Source organism: Amblyomma mixtum, chromosome 2 (assembly GCF_055824585.1).
Source record: "Amblyomma mixtum isolate Tamu chromosome 2, ASM5582458v1, whole genome shotgun sequence".
Classification (NCBI taxonomy): domain Eukaryota; kingdom Metazoa; phylum Arthropoda; class Arachnida; order Ixodida; family Ixodidae; genus Amblyomma; species Amblyomma mixtum.
In genome coordinates, this window is record NC_143013.1 from 254,835,946 (window position 1) to 254,857,580 (window position 21,635).

A 21,635-nucleotide genomic window follows, 5' to 3' on the forward strand; every position below is an offset into this window, starting at 1 on the left:
CGGCGACTGGCGTAGTGTTGCTTTCGCAACAATAACTGAAAACGCATGCGCAGTTCGCATGAGAGAGCGTACAGTCTGAAGAGGCGAACAGTGAGCTCACCTATGGAGTGGGCCAACGTGATTCGCTCCGTGTAGAAGAGGAAGAAAGCCCAGAAGGTGGCGCCGATGTAGAAGATGACGTCACGCAGGAAGGGCCTCTCCATGACGTTGAAGTCCTGCGTGAGGTACACCGATCCGGCCACCACGCACGTGACGAAGATGCCCGCGCCTGCATGGGCGAAGCAGGTGCAAGTGTCATACACCAAGCGGAGGAAAGGATTAACGCTGTGAATGTGGGGAGAGTATACGTTATAAGCGGACGATTCTCATTTGCATGTTAGCTTAATGTAGTACGAACTAACTCGTTTGTGAGCAGCGCTGACGAATTATCGCGCGCAAACAAGCCCGCGCACACACACTCGCGCACACTTTGTCAGACACCACCGGTTTCGACGAGCTATGGGCATACTCGTAATTTAGCTCCGTCTATGCTGTTTCCCTGCTGCCTCTTACTACGTCCCCGTCTCGTTCTAGTTGAAATTCGTTCCGTGGATTGGGTCATGCTCTCACAATCGCACTTAAAATTACGAAACACAGATGCCCTACTCTTACCTGTTGAGTTCCCACAAATTATCCTTCACGCAAAATAAATGAGCTGTCTATTGATATCGCAACCTTACGTAATGATGAACATAATCCCCTCCCACAATATTCTTCAAATGCAGTACAGTTGCCCACAACATAAAGCTTCGAACCAGTTACCACCGCTTTACCTCGTGTCAGAGTTCTCCATTCTGTAAGAAAAATTGGTGTTCGTCTTTGTTTCTTCAAGTTTTTTGCCTCCTAACCAACACTACAGCGTGGTACTTACCGACTACTTCTTCATCCTCGTACACAATACAGATGTGAGCAATGCAGCTGCCAGCATTCTAATAAATTATTTTGCCTATCGGAGGTCTCACCAGCCACCCATTACTTAACGGTGCACTGAAGAGGAATCTGAGCTCGTCTTTTTGCCGCGGGAACTCGATCAACACGTTCCGAGCATTCTTAAAAACTTCGAATTATTGCCCTGTGCGGCCGATTTCCCGAATTTAAATCGGATTAACGTACGGCTCCCCACCTTTATTTTTTATTCCCCGCAGACGGTCGGAAGAGTCGCCCAACGCATGGAATGTCTTTCAGGCAGTCGCGTGGGGGCTTTGCTTTCGCTTTTATTTTGTTTTTTAGGTTCCCGTGAATAAATAGATCTAATCAGAGACTACATAGCAACAAATTAGGTCCACGGAAATGAAAATACGCGTGGACTCCTTGCTTTCGCTGATCGCTACGTATCATTCCGCCGATGGCAGAGCGGCAAGCCGCCACGGGACTGGTTGAAAGGTTGGTCGACTCCTCCCACCATCTGCGGGGAATTTAAAAAAAATGGCGGGAGCCGGGACGTTTAATCGGATTTAAATTAGGGAAATCGGCCGCACAGGGAAATAATTCGCAGTTTCTAGGAACACTCGGAACGTGTAGATGGAGTTCCAGCGGTAAAAATACGAGTTCAGATTCCTCGTCAGTGAACCTTTAAAGGGGCTGCGAAACACTGCTTGGCAGGATACCGGCTATACTTCAGGTGGGTTCTTTATGTCACACAGATGCTGACTTAAAAAGAATTACAGGAATCGATGCACAGGAACGGGAGTTATTCAATGAAGAAATTTCAAAATACAAGCAAACAAAACGCTGCCCTCAACTCGATTTTGGCGGGGCTTCCCACTCCTATTTCGCTCTCCCAATGACGGCACCTGGCGCAACCAATCAAAACAGTCTGCCAGAGCACGTCGCGGAAGTTTGCACTCCATGGTTGCCTGCTCTCTGTAACTCGTTCTTGCTGAGACTGGCAGCGTCGTTTCCATGCCAGAGCGCCCCTGGTGGTGTATTTTTATTTTACTTGCTTTGCAGGGCTTTTATCTAAGACAAACAAGTTGTTTTTGTTGATCTAATATAAAACGCAGACAGATGACAAAATGTGTCTCTATTTATTCACGCAATTTGCAGTATATTTACTATTTGTTCGCGCCAGGTGATGTCATATCCGCTGCTAAAACCCCCCACTGTGTGGGGACACCATCAGAGCCATGAATTTGTTTTCGGGAGGACATTAAAATATTAAAAAACGGAATATACGCGGTACTACCGACGCTAATAGCACCATTATAACTCACTGTATGCTATCAACAGGCAAAACAGTCAACTAAGATTGTGTTTCTGGGCCCCTTTAAGAAGATGCATTCCACCTGCCTTTCTGACATGGGCAGCGTGCTTCGCTGAAAGCAAGACACTCACCGAATAGTTCTCCGATGACGAGTTCAGGCCTGGCCTGTTGAATGCCAGCCAGCGAGGAGAGGATGTCTGGAGCACCATTGCCGAAGGCCAGGAAGGTCACGCCCTATGCGTCGCGTAGCCACAGTCAAGGAGCACACCGGACATCGAACAACGCGAGTAAGGCAAGCCACAGGGAGCGTGAGAGAGAAAGGCGGGAGAATAAAGGCAAGGACAATGACCTGACGAAGTCCCCGTTGGCTACCCTGCACTGAGGGAAAGACGATAAAGAAAAAAAAAACAAATAACAGCCTCTTACCCACAGGGCACGACGAGTGAACAGCGCTAGCTGTTTACCGAAATGATTAGCAAAATGATGACGTCACGCATGACTGCCACTGCTGCTGGACTGCCTCATATCAAACACAAATAGCCGCAGTAGTCTATGAGTGATTGGGCGGATTTATGACTTAGGGGTACTTTGCACCACGGTCTGGATTAGAGCCTCCGGTCAAGATGGGCATGCAGGTGGGACGACGACAACGACGACACACCCAGGGGGATCTTAGCTAATACAGTTAGTGCTGTAAAGGACGAATGAAGAGGAGGCTGATTGCCGGTGGTTCGTTAGGGCAGTGGAGCGAATTCCAAAAGACGGAAAGCGTAGCAGGGGAGAGCGGTGGCGACGGTGCGAATAGGAGATGATAGGGAGAGTGAGCACATATGGAGTAGACAGGTATTAAGACGCTTATAAAGCCGTCAACGTATCCGCGGGGCCAAAGAAACCGGTTGTGAGTACTGACGTCACAAGAAAAAGCGTCATTTAGTAGGGTTGTACCAGTTCAGGCAAGGTCAAATACGGAACTCCTAAACCAGTTAATTTATTCCGGGAACAGTGACCTTAAAAATGCTTTCAAGAAATATTTATTATAAGCAACATTTTTTCAATCTGGTACTTGTTTTTCCATCGTTCTGAAGGCATCTACTATCAGAGCATGGGGAATGTGTGTGTATTGGGGTGTAACGTCCCGAAGCGACTCAGGCTATGAGGGACGCCGTAGTGAAGGGCTCCGGATATTTCGACCACCTGGGGTTCTTTAACGTGTACTGACATCGCACAGTACACAGGCCTCGAGAATTTCGCCTCCATCGAAATTTGGTCGCCGTGGCTAGGATCAAACCCGCGTCTTTCGGGTCAGCAGCCGAGCGCCGAAACCACTGAGCCACCGCGGCGGGGCATGGGGAAGGCATTATTCTTTGAATCTATACTTCACGAAAATTTCACTGCTTTTTTATCTACTTTTGTAACCGGTAAATTCTTGTGTATTCAGCTTACAGAGTGTTTTAAATGTCTTGTGAATCTGATAGAGTGATTTGGTTTTGCTATTTTGTACCGCTCTTTCCAGTATAAATCCTTGCTTTTCTTAGTTTTTCTTCTTGTTATTCTGCCAGTGGCTGTATAAATGTATCCTAAATTGTTCTATTGCTGTGTACTGTTTCATCACGTTATGTAGGGCTATCTTTCAAATACACAACTGCAAAGAAAAAGATGACCATAATAAGACGGACGATAGGGACAAGAAAGACACATACCCAGAAATTCTGGACGAGCGCATTTTTTTTCAACGGGAATGTGTAAGAATGATTTTTCATATATCGTAAGATTTATCAATAACAATCAATATAACCGCAGATCTCCCCTCGGCAGGTTTGAATTTATTTTCTAATAACGTTTTTGCTGTCGTCAAAAACGTTTCGCGTTAGTTTTCATGGCAGCCATAACTATTCCATGCGACCGATGAACAAACTTTAAAATTTTTTGCGACGCATCGTAAGAACGAACCATTACTTCCATGAAAGTACCTCATACAATATTACACAGCTGCCTCACATTTTAAATTGATGTCCATCAATCCTGGACTGGGGTGCAAAAAAGGATACGGCAATGTTTTGAGACAGGTGCAGCGAGTCCGATATCACGATGAGCGACGGCGTAAGGCTGCGCAAAGAAAAAGGCATACATTGCAGCTCACCAAAATACAATATTTGAAGAAGAGATTAACAAAATATTTGCATCAGGGTACCGTTAAATTGAGTGGTTGAAAGAAAGAAAAAAGATCGAAAGAAAGAAATAAAGGAAGAAAGAAAGGAAAGAAAATAGAGGAAGAAAGAAAGAAAAAGAAAGAAAGAAGGAAAGGTGAGAAGAGAAAATTTAAGAGAGAAGGGAAGAAAGAGAAAACTGAAAATTAAAGAGGGAAAAAGCGAAAAAGAAAGAAAGAAGGAAATAAAACGTCGAGAGAAAGAGAACAAAGGAAAAAGAAACAAAAATAACGAAAGAAAGAAAGAGGAAATTGAAAACTAAACGAAGAAAGAGGGAAAGAACGAAAAAGAAAGAAAGAAAGATAGAAAGAAAGAGAAAAGGGAAAACTAAAGAAAGAAAGAGGGAAAGAACGAAAAAGAAAGAAAGAAATAGAAACGTCGAGAGAAAAACAAAGGAAAGAAAAACAAAAAATAACGAACTAAAGAAAGAAACAGAAAAAAAGGTTGGTTGGTTTGCGACTCAGGCTATGATGCAGCCGTAGTGAAGGGCTCCGGAAATTTCGACCACCTGGGGTGGAAGAAAGAAAGGAAGAAAGAAATAGAGAAGTAAAGAACGGAAGAACTAAAGAAAGAAAGAGAGAAAGAAAGAAAGAAAGAAAGAAAGAAAGAAAGAAAGAAAGAAAGAAAGAAAGAAGTAAAGAACGGAAGAACTAAAGAAAGAAAGAGAGAAAGAAAGAAAGAAAGAAAGAAAGAAAGAAAGAAAGAAAGAAAGAAAGAAAGAAAGAAAGAAAGAAAGAAAGAAAGAAAGAAAGAAAGAAAGAAAGAAAGAAAGAAAGAAAGAAAGAAAGAAAGAAAGAAAGAAAGAAAGAAGCTTTCTGTCATGAGTGGCCTTTGCAGTGAATGACTGGAAGTTCTGAGAACACAGGAGCTCTTTGTTCGGTGTACTTGTGCGCACATAGCTGAAGAAACCTAAAAAAAGCGTGAACGATAACCCATTGTCGTTGACACGTGCGCTATGCATATGCGGCACAAAACGCTCGCTCGTCGCGTGATAATAAGCACGGGGGCGGTCCACGCGACAAAGGACGTCCTGCACGTAGGCTTCCACAGTTGCGTGCAAACTTGAGAAATACGCAATAAACTAACTTTGATCCGCTATTTTGCGGACTGGCTTGTTTTTAATTTGTCAGCAGCACGCTACCTTGAATGTTTGTTCTCGCTGTACTAGCACAAAGTTTATATATCAGCGCATATGGGTTGTTCTGAAGAAAAATAATAATTTCAAGCAACACCCACGTCAGTGAAGCCAGATGAGTGCAAAGAAAAGCTGAAAAACATGCTATAAACTTTCAGTTGAAAAAAAATAATGGCATTTGACGCTAAGTGTCATTTAGTTGCAGGGCTACTTTACTGCGGGTTCCAGTGTACCTATTGGAAACTTAAACGATTGCTTCAAACGTGCTTGATATTGCAACTGCAACTCAACCTGACGCCACGACACCAACGAGATGGAAGCTAGTGACCATCAAGTAACATGCCTTTATCCATTATCGAATTACTAGATTCTTTACCCTACTGAGTTGTTTAAAATACGGACAGAACGGGACTGCCTGTCTTGCGATTGCTTAAACAGCGCAGCTTATCTCGCTGAATTCGATATGTATCATCTCGACCAACAAATCGTCCTGTTGAGCTTCAATTAATAGCTTATCTGTGACCGGGTGCAGGTTCCAGTAGCCTCCCAAATGCATGTGGTGAAAAAGTGAGACTGAGTGTGCTGCAGTCGACGAGCTGTGAAAATCTAAGAAGCGAGGCCTGGATGGGAAATTGCCGGGAAGCACACCCGGAAAGCGTTGTGAAAAGGCGAGTGCGTGTTTTGCCACTTGTTGAAAGAGAGAAAGAGGAAGAAAAGCAGGAAGAAGGCGGTGAAAGATAGATAGAGGAAGGAAAATAGGAAAAAAGACAATGAAGAAAGAAATAGAGTAATGAAAGAGTAGGAAAAGCAGAGTAGGAAAATTTAACAGATAAATAAATAAATAGAGAAAGGGAAAGAGAAACAGAAAAATAGAATGAAAAAAAAATTCGTACGAACACGTAATTACCTTCTGCGTTGGAAATGCGATAGCATTAGAAGCAGCTGATGCCTTCACCGGAAGTGATATCATTTCCGGTCTGGTGACGTCACTTCCCACCAGCCAATAGGCGAATTTCATGATTAAAGACATTTTATTTCTACTAGGTTTCTACTGTGAGAATGAAAAGAAAGAAGGAAGGAAAAAGGAAGGAAAGACAGAAGTAGAGAGAGAAATAAAGAAGTAGATATGACGTCGCGATGATTTGTAACTATCTGCATTGTAACGTTGTCTGATGCTGTGCTGCCACAAGTATGCACGCACACAACCTTCAGGCTTTGGCTTGCGAGTCTAGCACGAGGAGGTAATCGATCATTTCAAGCTATCGCATGCCAGTATGAGTTTCAATGGCAACGAATGAGATGTAGAAACAGTGCATAGTTCAAACAAGGAGTGATGGCTTAGCAAAATTTCGAAATTCTAAGATTGAAACAAAAAAGAGACACGGGTGTCGACACCAAACGCTGTCGTCGAACTTACAAGTCGTCAGCTGTGATCCCCAGTCCCACGAACATGATGAGAAGACCGATGGCCTGAAAAACAAGGACAATGGAAAAGGAGGAAGTCTGAACTCCGTCTTTACAACAAAGATCAGTTTAGCTCACCGACTCAAACATGTGACATACCAAGCACGAAACATATACACGAATATATATTCTCTTTTAGATTACTATATATAAATCGTAATTTAGTTGCGATTCCTCCGAGAATTACACATGAAATGAAGAGCATCTTTTTTAAAATCTCAATACAACAACGCTTAAAGAAACAACCAAATAAAACAATCTTTATGTCATTTTGTATTTCTTCTGAGGTAATCAGCTGAACTGAAATCGGCAGAGTGACAACTATAGTCTAGAGCTGAAGAACACGCTCTTAAGTTTTTTAGGCAATCCACATTATAACTTTGTCATTTTAGAGCAGCTATTCCGTAGCCTACACGATTTCCGTGGAAGCGATGGCGACATGTCATTGATTTCAAATTTGCTATTTGGTAAGTGCCGCTAAGAACAAGTTCTTTTTTTTTTTGTTTTACAGTGGAGTCACCTGCAATGCATTTTCGAAAATTCGCATGCAAAACAGTCCCCGAAAAGCACTGATAGAACAGAAAATAATAAAAAATATTATGTTCAGACTTGCTTTCGCCACCCTCAAATAAAGTTGGAAACAATAGCTGGACTGCTCGCCATCTTTTATAATATTCATTTGAAGACATCTGCGGAGGTATTGTACCTTCGCTTTACATAAAAATCTTTCCAGTCTGGTAAAGACCTGAGCTGAACCACCTGAACATAACAGCGGTTCTATGACGTCACATAGCGCCACCGCAACGTTGTCAATCCCAGATAGCTTAATTAGCTGTAACATCAAACGCACGCTAAGCCCTGCTGCATATATACCAACCGATCCGAGTACAGCCACTAGCCTAACAACTCGAAGCTTGCGCATGGCATTTGATCATAAGTACAGCAGAAACAAGCTCAAACGATTCCAAGAATTCATAAAATTGCGTCAGAAGTATTACTGCAGAAATATGGGCCGGTCGGGAAATCACAGAGGTAAACTAGCGCAATAGACGGGGACTACAAAGAGAGGACAGCCAACACACAGCGCTGTCTTGAAAACATCTGCTCACCTAAGTTTTCAAATGTTTGTGTGCGTGAGTGAGTAGATAGCTTCAAGTCAACACTGTGTGCTCTCTGTGCTACTTATACACTAAACAGAAAAGGGTAAAAAAGGAGTAATCTGTCCTTTAGCGCACTCCTTTTTATAAAAGGGAGTTCTCTAGAAGACGGCTTGCTCCTTTTTACTCCCATGCAAGCGTATTCGTTTTTAGAGTGCAGTCTCCGTCTACTGCGGTCATTCTGCATCGCTGCGCAAACGGCCATAAAGAAATATTTTATGTTAATGGATGATTAGCCTCCCCCTCCATTCCTCTCCCCCACCTTACCCTCCATTCCCCTCAGCTCCCTGCAGCCCGAGTTTTTAATGCGATATCGTACTGTTTCGGGGAGAACTGCGGGCAGGGCCTCCAAAGAGAATGAACGGCATGCGGCTTTATTGTCACGTGGCCCGTTATTGTCAAAAAACCATGTGACGCGCTGAAACCCCTTACGCATAGCCATGAGCCCTTTACACACAGAGGTCTTAGACTGTGGGCAAGAGGACAAATAATGTGCGTTGTGCGTCCCCGTCTTACTTAGCGCTATTTGATGTGCCGAAATGTTGGCGTACCAAATCGGCTACAGGTCAGTTGTTTGATTTTGCGAGCTACAAAACTCCTCGTAGAGTGAGAGAGAGAGAGAGAGAGAGAATAAACTTTTAGTGCATAAAAGGAGGCGGGAGCGGATCGTGAGTGGGAATTCCTCTGTCCAGGACTCCAGTGGCTTCCGCTGACACTTTGGTGATCCCGACTACAGCGCCTCCTGGTCTCTCAGGGCGCCAGCATAACCTTCTGCTGCTCCAGCGCCTCGTTGGGCGGCTTAAAGTGATTGTTGTTTAGCTGTGCATGTCCCTGCAGTGTCGGGGAATCTAGGAATATTATCCCACCAGCGACATCTATTTGCATAGCGTTGGGTAAATGCGGTATGGGTGGTGGAGAATGGGGAAGTGAGTCTTCGGAGGTAGGAGTCCACCAGTGAAAGTAGCTTACATGGTGGGGTGCAGAGACGCCGATTTAGACGAAGGTGGGGGGTGGGGGGTCTAGGCGCTTGAGAGCGGGTAGAGGGTAGAGTCCGTGTGCCTAGCTTGGTAGGTATATCGTTGAGCTAGGGCATCGGCCCTGATATTGCCATCGAGATATGCATGTCCTGGTACCAATTTGATGACGTGATGATATTGCAGATGGCCGCCCAGATCGCGAAGCGCGGGCTGGTCCCAGAACGCGGGACACGACCACTCGTGTAGGCTCTGCAGGCGGCTTTGACGTCTCATAGAACCGGCGGATCAAAATCTTGCGCTCAGACTGGGCCAAAATTCAGAAGACAGCAGACCGCCACGCCAGCTGGCTCGTTTAGACGAACTGTTCATCGCTGCTCAAAACCGAAAGATAGCGGAGAAACAAAAGTTAATTCCAGGGTTTCAGGCCGCCACCAATCGCTGCTGGCTGTCTAGCTCATAGGGGGCGCCACCGTCGGTTAACTTTCGCGAAGTGGCCACGGGGAATAACTAGGTTTCTCAGATGAGTTTCGCGGCCGGTATGATAAAGCGCTCTGCTTGCACATCCATGAAAACCATGACCTCTTTACACACCAAGTACGTCTTAACAGTTGAGCTGAAACTCAGCGTCCCATTTTGTGAATTATCTTCATAATTAGCACTAAGTACCCGGTCGCACGTGAGCAAGAGAGAGAGAGAGAGAGAGGGCACACTTACAAGGACGGCGAGTGCCGGCGCGGTCTGTCCCGAGCCGAAGGCGCAGTACACGAAGGTGGTGTAGGCCAGGTACTGCTCGTCCGTGTGGCAGTCCTTGCTGCCCACCACGAAGTCGCACTGTAGGCTCGTGTTGATGTGGTGCACATGGTCGCACTGAGGACGGCACGAGGGAATCCGGGAAGTCCGGGGGAGCAGTAGCAGCAACAGCAGCAGACGACGTCCAAGCACCCAGGAAGAGAAAAGAAAGAAAGAGAAAAAGGCAATACGATGAAGTCTCGCTTAATTCGAACTTCCTGTTTATCCGAAATAACGCCTTAGGCCCGGCCACACCAGATGTATTAGGTGGACTCCATTAAACTGGTCACGACGGCAGCGAAGAACGTCTATATTTTACTTGCTTACGCGAAACACGAAGATCAAGCTATTACACCCGGTACGAATAGTGATGTTTTTATCTTTTCTTTTGCCACTAGAGGCCGAAATGGCGAGGCAAGTCCTGCTAGTGGCTAACATATGAGAAACATTGAACTATCACTATAACTTCACACCGAATAACGACTTAAAGACTGGGTGCTAGTTTTTTTATTTTTTGTAAGCAGAAAAAAAAACGTATTTTAGTACCTGCATCCACATTTTTACGGCACCACTTTTACGTCCGCACTGCAAAGCTAACCTCGATAACAATCCAGGTCTAACATAGCCCGAATAACAAAAATGCAAGCGTACGTACGTACGGTGGCCGGGTAAGCCTACAATACATACACAGACGCGCAGGTACACTGGGAAAGGTTATCTACGTAATCCAGGTGATCTTGAAAGAGAGAGAACATTAAGAAGAGCAAGGAAGAATCGATGAAGACGAAGGCAGCCTCGATAGAATACGGCGGAGAAGAAGAAGAAGAATACGGCAGCTTTTACTGGAGCTTCTTCTTGGCCGATCCCCCTTTGTGGGTATGCGCCATTCTACGAGGTGAACAACGACTACTGGAACTCCCATCAGAGGATGAAGAGAAGCAGAAAAAATAGTGCGGCAATCCGTCACCAGTTGCAAGCGAGCTAGTGGTAGCGCATTTACGCAACACTCGTATGTAGCGTTTAGTGAGTGTATATTCAATTCTTATGGCTCGACCCAAAGCGTACAGAAGCATTAACAGAGCGAGTTGGAGCTGCCATTAATCGAAGCACGTACCCATAAACGGCCAGGCTCACCCATCGAGTCACCGCAGCGTTGGTGTATAGTGTTGAGTCTCGCTATCCCCACCACTTCGTGTACATGTGGCAGTACACAACGCGCACAGTCTTGCCCGAGGGTTGCACAAGTGACGATGCGCACAGCCGGGCACACTACATGCGCGAAGTTTCTCCGCACACCTGTTGCACGATACTGCGCGATAGGGAGATGGAGGCGACTGCTCGAACATCCAGCACAGCGTGCATTAGAAGAACGCTCGCCAGACAGCTGCTGAGTCATCCTCGTAGCAGTCAGTCCGAAGAATCAGGAGGTGTAACTTCAATAAATAAATATATAAAAACAGTGACGTGTGGAACCTGCAGCGCAGGTGGTTCGAGGAGCAGGTGATCTGAGAGTATTGCGCGTCGTTAACTTTCCGGGTTCCTCTGCATGCCGCAATATACAAGTGCGGGGACGATGCAGGGATAACTATGCGGCCTCACGCTACATCAATGCGGGCGGTTAGCATGAAATAGAAGGCTTATTTCGAGCCCTCACTTGTTTCAAGAAATAAAAAGCATTGAAGCAAATAAATTTAGAATCACGCACGTGCACGAACATCTGAAAAAAAAAAGGAGAGATGGAATTCAAGAGCTTAACTTATTTTCAGTACAACTTCGCAGTTTAATATGCAAAATGAAGGCCGTTCGTAGAGAGTAAAACCACTGAAAAAGATACGGTGTGCATGCTTCTCAGCCATACTTGGAGATTAACAGTTGCTCTTGCGCTAAAAGTAATTTCATTTTATAACGTTTTTACACGTTAAGCTATTCTAGAGGGATCGTTTCTGTTTTCTTTCTTTTTTAGCGTGCAGCTAACGAATGATAACCCACCTCTATGCAGACAGCAGTGATTGGGAAGCATGTGCTCTGGTCTTTTCATTAATAGTTTTCCTAGTGAAACATGATTCATTTATTGCCTTTTCAAGTTTGAAGTAGAATAAGAGAAGAAAAAAATAAAACATTTTCCGCGTACTCTCCTGAGAACGAACAAAAAAAAAACAGCAATAACTGCGCCGCCAACCCCGCTCCTTCAATGCTCCAACTCTAAGGTCTAGCAGAATCCCGTGATCGCAAATTCTGCTTTCTAGAAAGTAACCTCCCCCCCCCCCCTCCCCGCCCCCCCCCCCCCCCCCCAAATGCGTAGTTTATACATGCAAAGGTATAAGCAGCACGAAAGGCAACGCTCAGTTTGTGCACAAAAACTCATTTTGTTCAACCTTGCACTGTAGTTAAAAAGCTGAGCATGTCTCGCTGGTAATATTCCCCGAGAGGGAAACTATTTAGAAAAAAGAAAAAAGCGTGCTTCTTACTGGTGCTAACCGAGTATGATTATTGGGTGAATACACAATATTCTTTCCTTGATATTAACATGACCTGTGTACCTCAGGCCGATTGCACACCACAATTACATTTTTATTTCTTTTTTTGCCAGTTGCGCCTGTAATCTACAAACAATGGAACCCCATTTCCGGGGCGAACCCAGTTCTACGAAACGATAACAGTAAACAAACACGAACTGAGATAAGCGCGCAAAACGATTACAGCAGTGATAGGGAGGTGAGGGCGGTTCTTGTCTAGCGAGGTGTGAAGTGAAAACGGTCATAGCTTTTATCGATTAACATTCCGTAATAGTTAGTGTGCGACAATCAAAATGCGATAAGCGACAGATAGTTCACACGTAGACTACAACTGCCCAAGCAACGTTTGTTCCAAGCAATTACCGGTGTGATACAACTGGACTGGATGAAAAAGCGATATTAGAGGCTCGCATAAAAGAGCTCCCATGTGGATTTAATTATGCCACACCCTTCTTGCTATTCACATGTATACGTGGTCGCTTTTCGCTCCAATTCAGTAAAAAGTAATAAATTATATTCGAAATAATATTTACCGCATGGAGAGTGTATAATCATGTAGTTAATCCCGATCCACTACCTATTTGTGTAGTTAATCCCGATCCACTACCTAATTGCGTAGTTAATCCCTATAGTCGTTAATCCAAGCGCAGTTAATCCCGATCCACTTCCTAATTCATCTCATTGTGAACAAGGCACCCGCACGGGAGCCGAAACGTCGATTTTTGTTTTTTATTTTACCTCTTGGTCGGAGCCCGCTTTTAAATTTTACTATTTCAGTATTGTAATCGACGTACTGCGCCGTTAATCGCGACCGAAAAAAATGACAAAAATTTTGCCAAAATTCTAAAACTTGGGAAAGTAGATTTGCATAAACGATAAGGGTGACGATTATTTGCTTCTTTCACTTCATTCAAAACAATTCAAAACAATAGACATTCAAATATCTTGCTCGAGGTTTACCCACCCGAATAGTGCTTTCGCACCAATATGAAGACTAACATAGAAGCCTAAATATGCGACTAAGAACAGCACAGCGACGCAGTGGACGAAAAATAATAGATGTAGCGCATAAATAAGAGAGTAGTCACCCCTTTATTACGAATCTACTCCACCTTGGGGGATTCCCCTAAAATATTTTTGAACAGCACATGAATTGACGGAATGAAAGCAGCGCGGATGATAATCTAATGGAAATCGAGAGAACGTTAATCTATAATGCGCAAAATAAGAAAATGCACATACACACAGCGGCAGATAGTCAGGAGACTACTTCGGGTCAATTGCCCCGAAGTAAATTCAACTTGGCTGGTGATCATCATCATCATCACTGCAGGGCAAAGGCCTCTCCCATGACTCTCCAATTAACCCTGTCCTTCGCCAGCTGCGGCCACCGTATCCCCGCAAACTTCTTAATCTCATCCGCCCACCTAACTTTCTGCCACCCCCTGCTACGTTTGCCTTCTCTTGGAATCCACTCCGTTACCCTTAAGGACCAGCGGATACCTTGCCTTCGCATTACGTGCCCTGCCCAAGCCCATTTCTTCCTCTTGATTTCGACTAGGATGTCATTAACGAATAACTCTTGCACCAAACTTTCGATAAAGTCGAACAGTCTTTGCAGGTTCGTTGTAAGAATCTTATAACTAGGTCCCCCTTTGCTCACCATTTACTATACAAGGGTTGTACGAATGTTTACCGCACCATTATTCTGCGGACATGTGGTTCGCTCAGTCGGGGTTTCTTCACCCTTTTGCTCACTGCAGAACGGTTGGAAGCAGTAGCACAAGGGAAAGGTGACTGCGACCGCCGAAGCTCGCGAGCATTTTTCTTTTTATTGTTTCTTTCTTTGTTTCTTTCTGTTGTTCTCAAAACATCCACAAGGCCAACAACCTCCGTCTAACAATCTGCAAAGCAGGTGGTCAGAATAATAGTTTTATTTAGACTATAGTAGACTATAGTACAAACAAACATGTTTGTATGTATGCCGGCTGTAAGACGACCTCGTGTTTACAACAGAAAGCCGTGTAACAACCTACCAAATGTAGGCCGTTATGAAGAGTAATGTAGGCCGTTACTGCCGCCAACGCAGACGTTAGCGAGACTTTACTGCTCCATGTAGGTGAATCGAAATATTGTAAGCACTCAGACTTAACCTTATCAGACTTAACCTTAATCACGTGGGTCTCTCCCACGTGCGAATCTTTCAAACAGCCCCGCCGCTTTCCAATAGGCTCTTATCGGAGCGTGTTTGCATTGACCGAAAACGACGGTTTGGAGGGAAGATAACAAACAACAGAAAAACTACAGTGTGCCAATTAGATTTATTTGCATTTGGGTACCTCCAAAAGTCTTCAGTTGTAAAATAAATTAGGCTCTTCTAACTTTTCACTTCCAGCCGCACTATTTTTGCAGGACGTTCTTTAACCTCCCCTCGTCTGGACTACAATTTCAAGCCAAGCGCTCGACTTTTCGGGTTTCCCCGTTCAGTTAACCGACCCAAGCAAGCCATCAAAGTTTAGCCGAGTAATCGAAGAGACTTCCCTGCATCGTGCATTCGTCTATGAATAAGCGGACGCTCACGAATGCGACGTACCCAGAACACCAAGAGCCCAGTGTCCAGCACTGACTACATCTCTGCATTTCCTGTTAATTTATTTCTTTCCGCGGAAACCCAGCGCCAGTAGACCGAACAACCAAAGGCAAAAGGAGAAACTTTTTAATGTTGGCTCTAGATTCTTGTCTGGTAGTGAACCGGGCAGGCTACTGCAGATAAGGATGATAAAACACGTGATGGTACACATCTATAAAAATATTTAAAAATCTGTAGCATTAAAATATCGAATCTCAATACAAAAACCCTTCAAGGGAGCAGATAAATCTAGTCTATGAGGAAAACATACGCGGGTACACAAACTTGCACGCAGCATACTCACAGGGTAAGCAGACAAAAGCGGACACGGGGGAACGTGTCCCAGGCACTGCGCGACTATGTCGAGCACGTGTCCAGCGGACAGGTTGTTAGCGTAAGACATGGCGTCCAAAAACCACTGCTTCTGCGTCTTCCTTCCCAATAAACGGGTTCCTTCGTATTACCACTTCAACGTCCAAAACACCAGAGGTGCTTCGTTGCATGCGTCCGCTACCGGCACTCGTCAACAAACAATTGAGGTATTCCCCCGAGTACCCTCACAGAGCGACGGAGCGTTCCACTGCATTGTACACGAAACAGCTCACTCAACAGCACGCTGAGAAAGTCTTCGACCGTCTCTCTAGAAAGGGGGCGGCGCAGGAGCAGTGCAAGAACCGAGGAAAGCACGGCCAGGTGTGAACGAACCCGAGCCGCAGCCGCCGTAGACTGTTCTTTATTTTTTTTTCCCCAAGGAGCAAGGTCTGCTGCAGGAAGTCGGAGCGTGTCGGAGCGAAGGCGTACGAGCTATGCCGATCAGTCAGCCCAGATGTCAAGGCTCTGAGAGGCCGCCGAAGAACACAGGCCTCCTGCTAAGAAGGTTTCTTTAAATCATTGTTATGAACAGTGTAGCTGCAGCAGCGGTCGTGCAGTTGGACTGTGCCCAGTGATATCAGCTCGTCCACGTATAATGAAACCGTCTTAACTAGTACTGCGTGGCAGCATTTTGGACGCAACGAATTAACGGGAGGCCAGCAAAAGCAGCTGCAGCGCAGGATCATCCAGCGACATTATGCTTAATGATGTAGTGTAAGTTGCAACAGGAGACCAACGTCACAGACTGCACTCTAAGACCGGGCGCCTGGTTTTTTTTAATCTGGCCGGCGGATAAGCCGTCACGGCAGGATAAGCCGTGACTGGTTTTCTATGGTCAAGGCGGCCTTTATCTCTTTCCGGAGTGGTCAAGAAACGGCTTTTCGGATAAAAGAGCACCCCGAGTTCCAGTAAGTGGCTTCACCGTATAGGCGAGCCATCGACATTATACGAAGCACTGTGGCTATACTCTTTGCCATTTGTTCCGTCGACTATACACTCGTTATTTTGACTCCTCCGGTGCCGTTGCTTGTTTGACCTGTAAACGGGGATTCAAAGCACGAACCAGTTTACTGCTTGGACTTTTGAACGGCGGGTCACATGAAGCGACGCTGTCAAATATTCTTAGCAACCGATTCCTGCCCGCGCTCGATTTGAACCGGTTGAAAACGTAGGATCTGTGGTTATGGATAAGTGTAAGGTAATTGAAGTTTTCTGCTTTCTGCTGATCCCGCGAAGAATAAAACAAAATACAAGAAGGCAAGCGTATCTGCCCAGTCCGCGACACCCAAGTTCTTCCGGCCCGCCGACTGTGGAGAAACTATTGTGATTCAGCAATGAAGGAAATCGTTTCCCCAAGTTGGATCGACAGCCGGATAACTGCGATAAACGGCGTTAACGGCCGCGATAAATGAAACACACAGCTTTTTCTTTATTAACGCATACCTGTCGCCATATGTGCGACGTGTTCTGACGCGTGCTATACAGGGACGCAAGCGCCCGGTTCTGCCGATTGGAACAATGAAGCGGAGTACACTTACCCTTCCAAAACACTGTTGGCGGGACGCTGAGTGATGAAGCTATGAAAGGTATGTGTCCTCTAGAAGCGACAACATCGGCTTCATTTCATTTGTTGACTCAGGACAGAGCATCACCATCTGGCGTCTACGACTTGCATTGATCCCTCCATCCTGAATGCCAAACCGCTAGCAGTTGAGAGTTGAGGTTACACAGCGAACAAAACTCCCGCAATGTCTACCGTTTTCAAGCACATACACCACGAGACCGGCGCTATCCGACGCTTCCCGATAAGTGAATAAACATGTTGTTCTTTAGCAGTAGTAACCGAAAAAGGGGAATCCGAAGAGAATGAAAAACGTAACGGCAGATAATCCCATAACTGGATTTCTGCTCTCCAGAGCTACACGTGTGCTACAAGACAAGTCGCAGTGATGGTTTCAGGATTAATTTCGACACCCGTGGTGTTGTTCAACGTATCCGACCCTAGTGCACGAGTGTTTCTACGTTTTGAGCCATCTAAATTGGGCTGTCGCGGCCCGGAGTCGAACCCGCGACCTCGTATTCAGTAGCAAAACGACACAGCGAGCAATAACGGCAGGTTTGTTATGCGGGGTACCAGCTCTTTAGCAGTAGTAATCGAAAAAGGGGAATCCGAAAAGAATGAAAAACGTAACGGCAGATAATCCCATAACTGGATTTCTGCTCTCCAGAGCTACACGTGTGCTACAAGACAAGTCGCAGTGATGGTTTCAGGATTAATTTCGACACCCGTGGTGTTGTTCAACGTGTCCGACCCTAGTGCACGAGTGTTTCTACGTTTTGAGCCATCTAAATTGGGCTGTCGCGGCCCGGAGTCGAACCCGCGACCTCGTATTCAGTAGCAAAACGACACAGCGAGCAATAACGGCAGGTTTGTTATGCGGGGTACCAGCTCTTTAGCAGTAGTAATCGAAAAAGGGGAATCCGAAAAGAATGAAAAACGTAACGGCAGATAATCCCATAACTGGATTTCTGCTCTCCAGAGCTACACGTGTGCTACAAGACAAGTCGCAGTGATGGTTTCAGGATTAATTTCGACACCCGTGGTGTTGTTCAACGTGTCCGACCCTAGTGCACGAGTGTTTCTACGTTTTGAGCCATCTAAATTGGGCTGTCGCGGCCCGGAGTCGAACCCGCGACCTCGTATTCAGTAGCAAAACGACACAGCGAGCAATAACGGCAGGTTTGTTATGCGGGGTACCAGCTAAATACGTTTCAAACGTCCAACACCTGTGTCACGACAACAAACTCGTCAAACGACAATCATAAACAGGCAAATCAATAACATTTAAACGGATGCCGGGTAAGGAAAAGCATCGAATGATTTCCGACAGCCGCAGGCAATATTAGAAGGCATTTACCAAAACCGTGGCGAAACGCCAACGAACAGTGTGCAGTTAGTTTTAGCCACCAGTGGGAAAGTCTCGTTTGAGTCATTTTATCGACGTTACAGACCAGTATACCCCGAAATATTGTATAACTTCTACAATTCTCTAGAAATTACGTACGAATAGTAAACATTTTTCTAATCGCATATTTGGCCCATACTGCCGGCCTCACACAGGCTTATAGATTAAGGCTATTCCATTGGTGTCATTAGTATAAGGGACGCGGGGAACGGTGCATCTTGAGTTGTATATCTATATAGTATATCTATATAGTATATCTATATAGTTTATAGTTGCCCCTATCTCTTCCGAGATATGGGCAAGCTACTGCTCACAACTTGAAAGTGACAGCCAAATGCACTCCGCCCCATTCTTATTCTCCTGATAACCTCTCACAATATGGATCTACGATACATTTTCTCCGACAGATGCACTCCTCAGTAACTTACAGCACATTAATAGGCATCCTAACATATTGGTCCTTCGTCAAACTGATGAACATTTACTTTCTCTTGTTCCTATTGATTTCAATGCTTACAATTACACTAGTTCGTACAGATCACCTGTCATTTACTGTTACCTGTCTCGCTAAACAAGTCAACATCATAAGTGAATCAGAGGCTACTGAGGTACTTGCAATCAATTTTCACAGCTAACTATTCCCAGCCTGAGAGCTTCTTTGAAAACTCAAAGGTTTGCAGTGAAGAACAATGAAGAGATTGTCTTCCTGCCTGACAGCCAATTTTATCTGTACTTTCTCAGTGCTCTTACAGAGAACAATAGTTGCTGAGGACTCCTCGGAGATACATTTCAGCTTTTTTTTACGTGTGTTTCCATGATTAACTGGTAGCGCCGAATTAATCCACCGTTAATTGAGTACAGACGCCAAATTTTTATCGTCTGTTCTTCCCTTGTTATAACGCATAAGGCATAAGTAAACATAATTCGCCATACGGAATTACCCTGCGCCCTATAAATAATTTATAAATTAATTTCTTCCCTGGTGTTTCAGTTTTGGCTTCAACAGTAGAATGGTAATTGTGAAGTCAAGTTCGGCTTCAATTAAAGAGAGGTGGTATACATACAACGACAGCGATATTATAGCTACCTGTTCATTCATTGTCGATTCGGCTAAAAGTGTATGCTGGACTAAGAGTTGTAATGAATTTAAACGAAATAGTACATCGGTCATAAAGCAGTTGTTTTTTACAGATCGTATGACCTGAACTAAATCTCGACTTCATGGTCCCCTTTATACTGTTCAAATCGATACTGAAACAACATTACAGATAAAATCTAAACAAAGATTAGTCACAGGGCGTAGGAGATTTCCGCATCGCAGTTCATGTTTACTAATGTCCTGCGCATGATTTGAAGAAAAGAGGCAATCAAAAATTTGATGCCCACAACGTTAGTTGTTTACACAACGAACGGTCACTGCTGGCAATGGCACGGGCATTTTGCTACAAACGATTAAAAGTGAGAGTATTTATAACGAAATTAACTGGATTAAAACTGCCAAACCACTTGGGAAAACACAGGTTGTTTTCTGCAGTCGAGAACGCAGCGTTTTGCCCACACGTACCCTATGCCCCTACGGAAAAGGCCTTCGCGAGTGGCCTCAGCACAAAGGTCTTTCGCCCTGACATTGTTTTTGTCTCCGCACTGAAAAACAGGCCGGCGTACACATTGTGACAGCTGTTTCATTCTTATTTTCTGTTTTGTTTTCATTTCTTCATTAGAATTTCACCTACGGCCGTGACTTAAATCGGAGATACTTTGCACATGAGTCGCGGTTTGCGTGCACGAGTAAAAAACAATGTCACGTGAGCGAAAGAGAGAAAAAAATAGAGCCCACAGAAAATTTATAAGCCTAAAAGTAGGCAGGCAATCAGCCTTGTTCCAAATTATCTTGTACGCTCTCCCGGTGGGGGGCCTGTCCGAAGCGTTTCACGATCAGACGTAAACACGTGCCTCTGCCCTGCTCCACAAGAGTACGGTGCAGCGTTATAGAAGCTGGAGGGCTAGCTACAGCCAGTTGGGAACCGAGTTCATGATTCAGTTTACGCACGTAATGGCGCTTCGCCATTTTGCTACCGAGAGCAACAGAGCGATGATGAAATCCTATCTGAAAAATGTGGGTGCGGATGGAACAGGATCGGGCAGGATAGAGGAGCCTTTGTACCGAAATGTACCATCGTGGGCAAAGGTGAAAGACCCCTTCTCCTAGTTCCGGCCCGGGCCACTCTACGTGAGGGCGCCACCTGACGAAGCACTACTGCTTTGTCAAGTGGCGCCTCCACGCGAAGTGGCCCGGGCCGGAACTTCTAGCGGGAAAATCTCACTTTTGCTCACGATAGCGAGCTAGCAGTGACGCAAATGCAGGCTGCTAACTATACAGCAGAGATCACTTCTGGCTTGCATGGGTCCGCTTGGTTTTAAAGAAAACGAATACTAAAGCTATTTGCGAGAAGCAAGTGGAATGTGTCATATGCCGCACGCTTGACAAGTCTCGTATTCTTCGGCGCAAAGGATGGGAAGTGCATGTGTGACTTTTAGTAAATTGCTCGGTGCAGTATTTGCCGCGCTCGGTCATTTGTGAAATGACCGTCGGACCTTTACTTTCCCAGAACGAGTCAAATGGCAGGTTGTTTGCTGACCTGAAGAGCAAAGTTTTTTTTTTTTTAACTTTTTTCTTTCCTGCAAACTTTTCGCTCTCAAAAAGGCTCATTGAACCAAGCTCGAAAGCAAACGCTGTTATAAAAAAGAAAAGATAGAGACGGAGGAAACCTGAACGCTGTTAAAAAATACTTTCATGTTAGGTTGTGAGGAAAGATGAAAACGAAACAAATATGACAAATTTTTGGTTGGTTTGGTTTGGTTTATGGGGTTTAACGTCCCAAAGCGACTAAGGCAATGAGAGACGCCGTAGTGAAGGGCTCCGGAAATTTCGACCACCTGGGGTTCTTTAACGTGCACTGACATCGCACAGTACACGGGCCTCTAGAATTTCTCCTCCAAAGAAAATCAACCGCCGCGGCCGGGATCGAACCCGCGCCTTTCGGGTCAGCAGCCGAGCACCATAACCACTGAGCCACCGCGGCGACAAATTTTTAACATGGTGAATGTAATGAGAACTGCCTAGTTGCCACGGGGCTAATTTTCAGAGCACATGAAGTATGATGCCTTGTGGAACTTATAG

General features: G+C 45.1%; 1 protein-coding gene across 1 annotated transcript in view; it reads right to left on the reverse strand.

Moving 5' to 3' along the window:
• LOC149363594 (mitochondrial sodium/calcium exchanger protein-like) overlaps window positions 1–21,635 on the reverse strand; it is a 108,724-nt gene that overhangs the window by 29,694 nt on the left and 57,395 nt on the right. The window contains exons 2-6 of the mRNA XM_089573579.1: window positions 9,897–10,049; window positions 7,002–7,054; window positions 4,291–4,348; window positions 2,374–2,476; window positions 101–268 (exon numbers count right to left, since the gene is read on the reverse strand). Of these exons, the coding sequence (XP_089429705.1) occupies window positions 101–268; window positions 2,374–2,476; window positions 4,291–4,348; window positions 7,002–7,054; window positions 9,897–10,049 (535 nt within the window). The remainder of the gene's footprint in view (window positions 1–100; window positions 269–2,373; window positions 2,477–4,290; window positions 4,349–7,001; window positions 7,055–9,896; window positions 10,050–21,635) is intronic.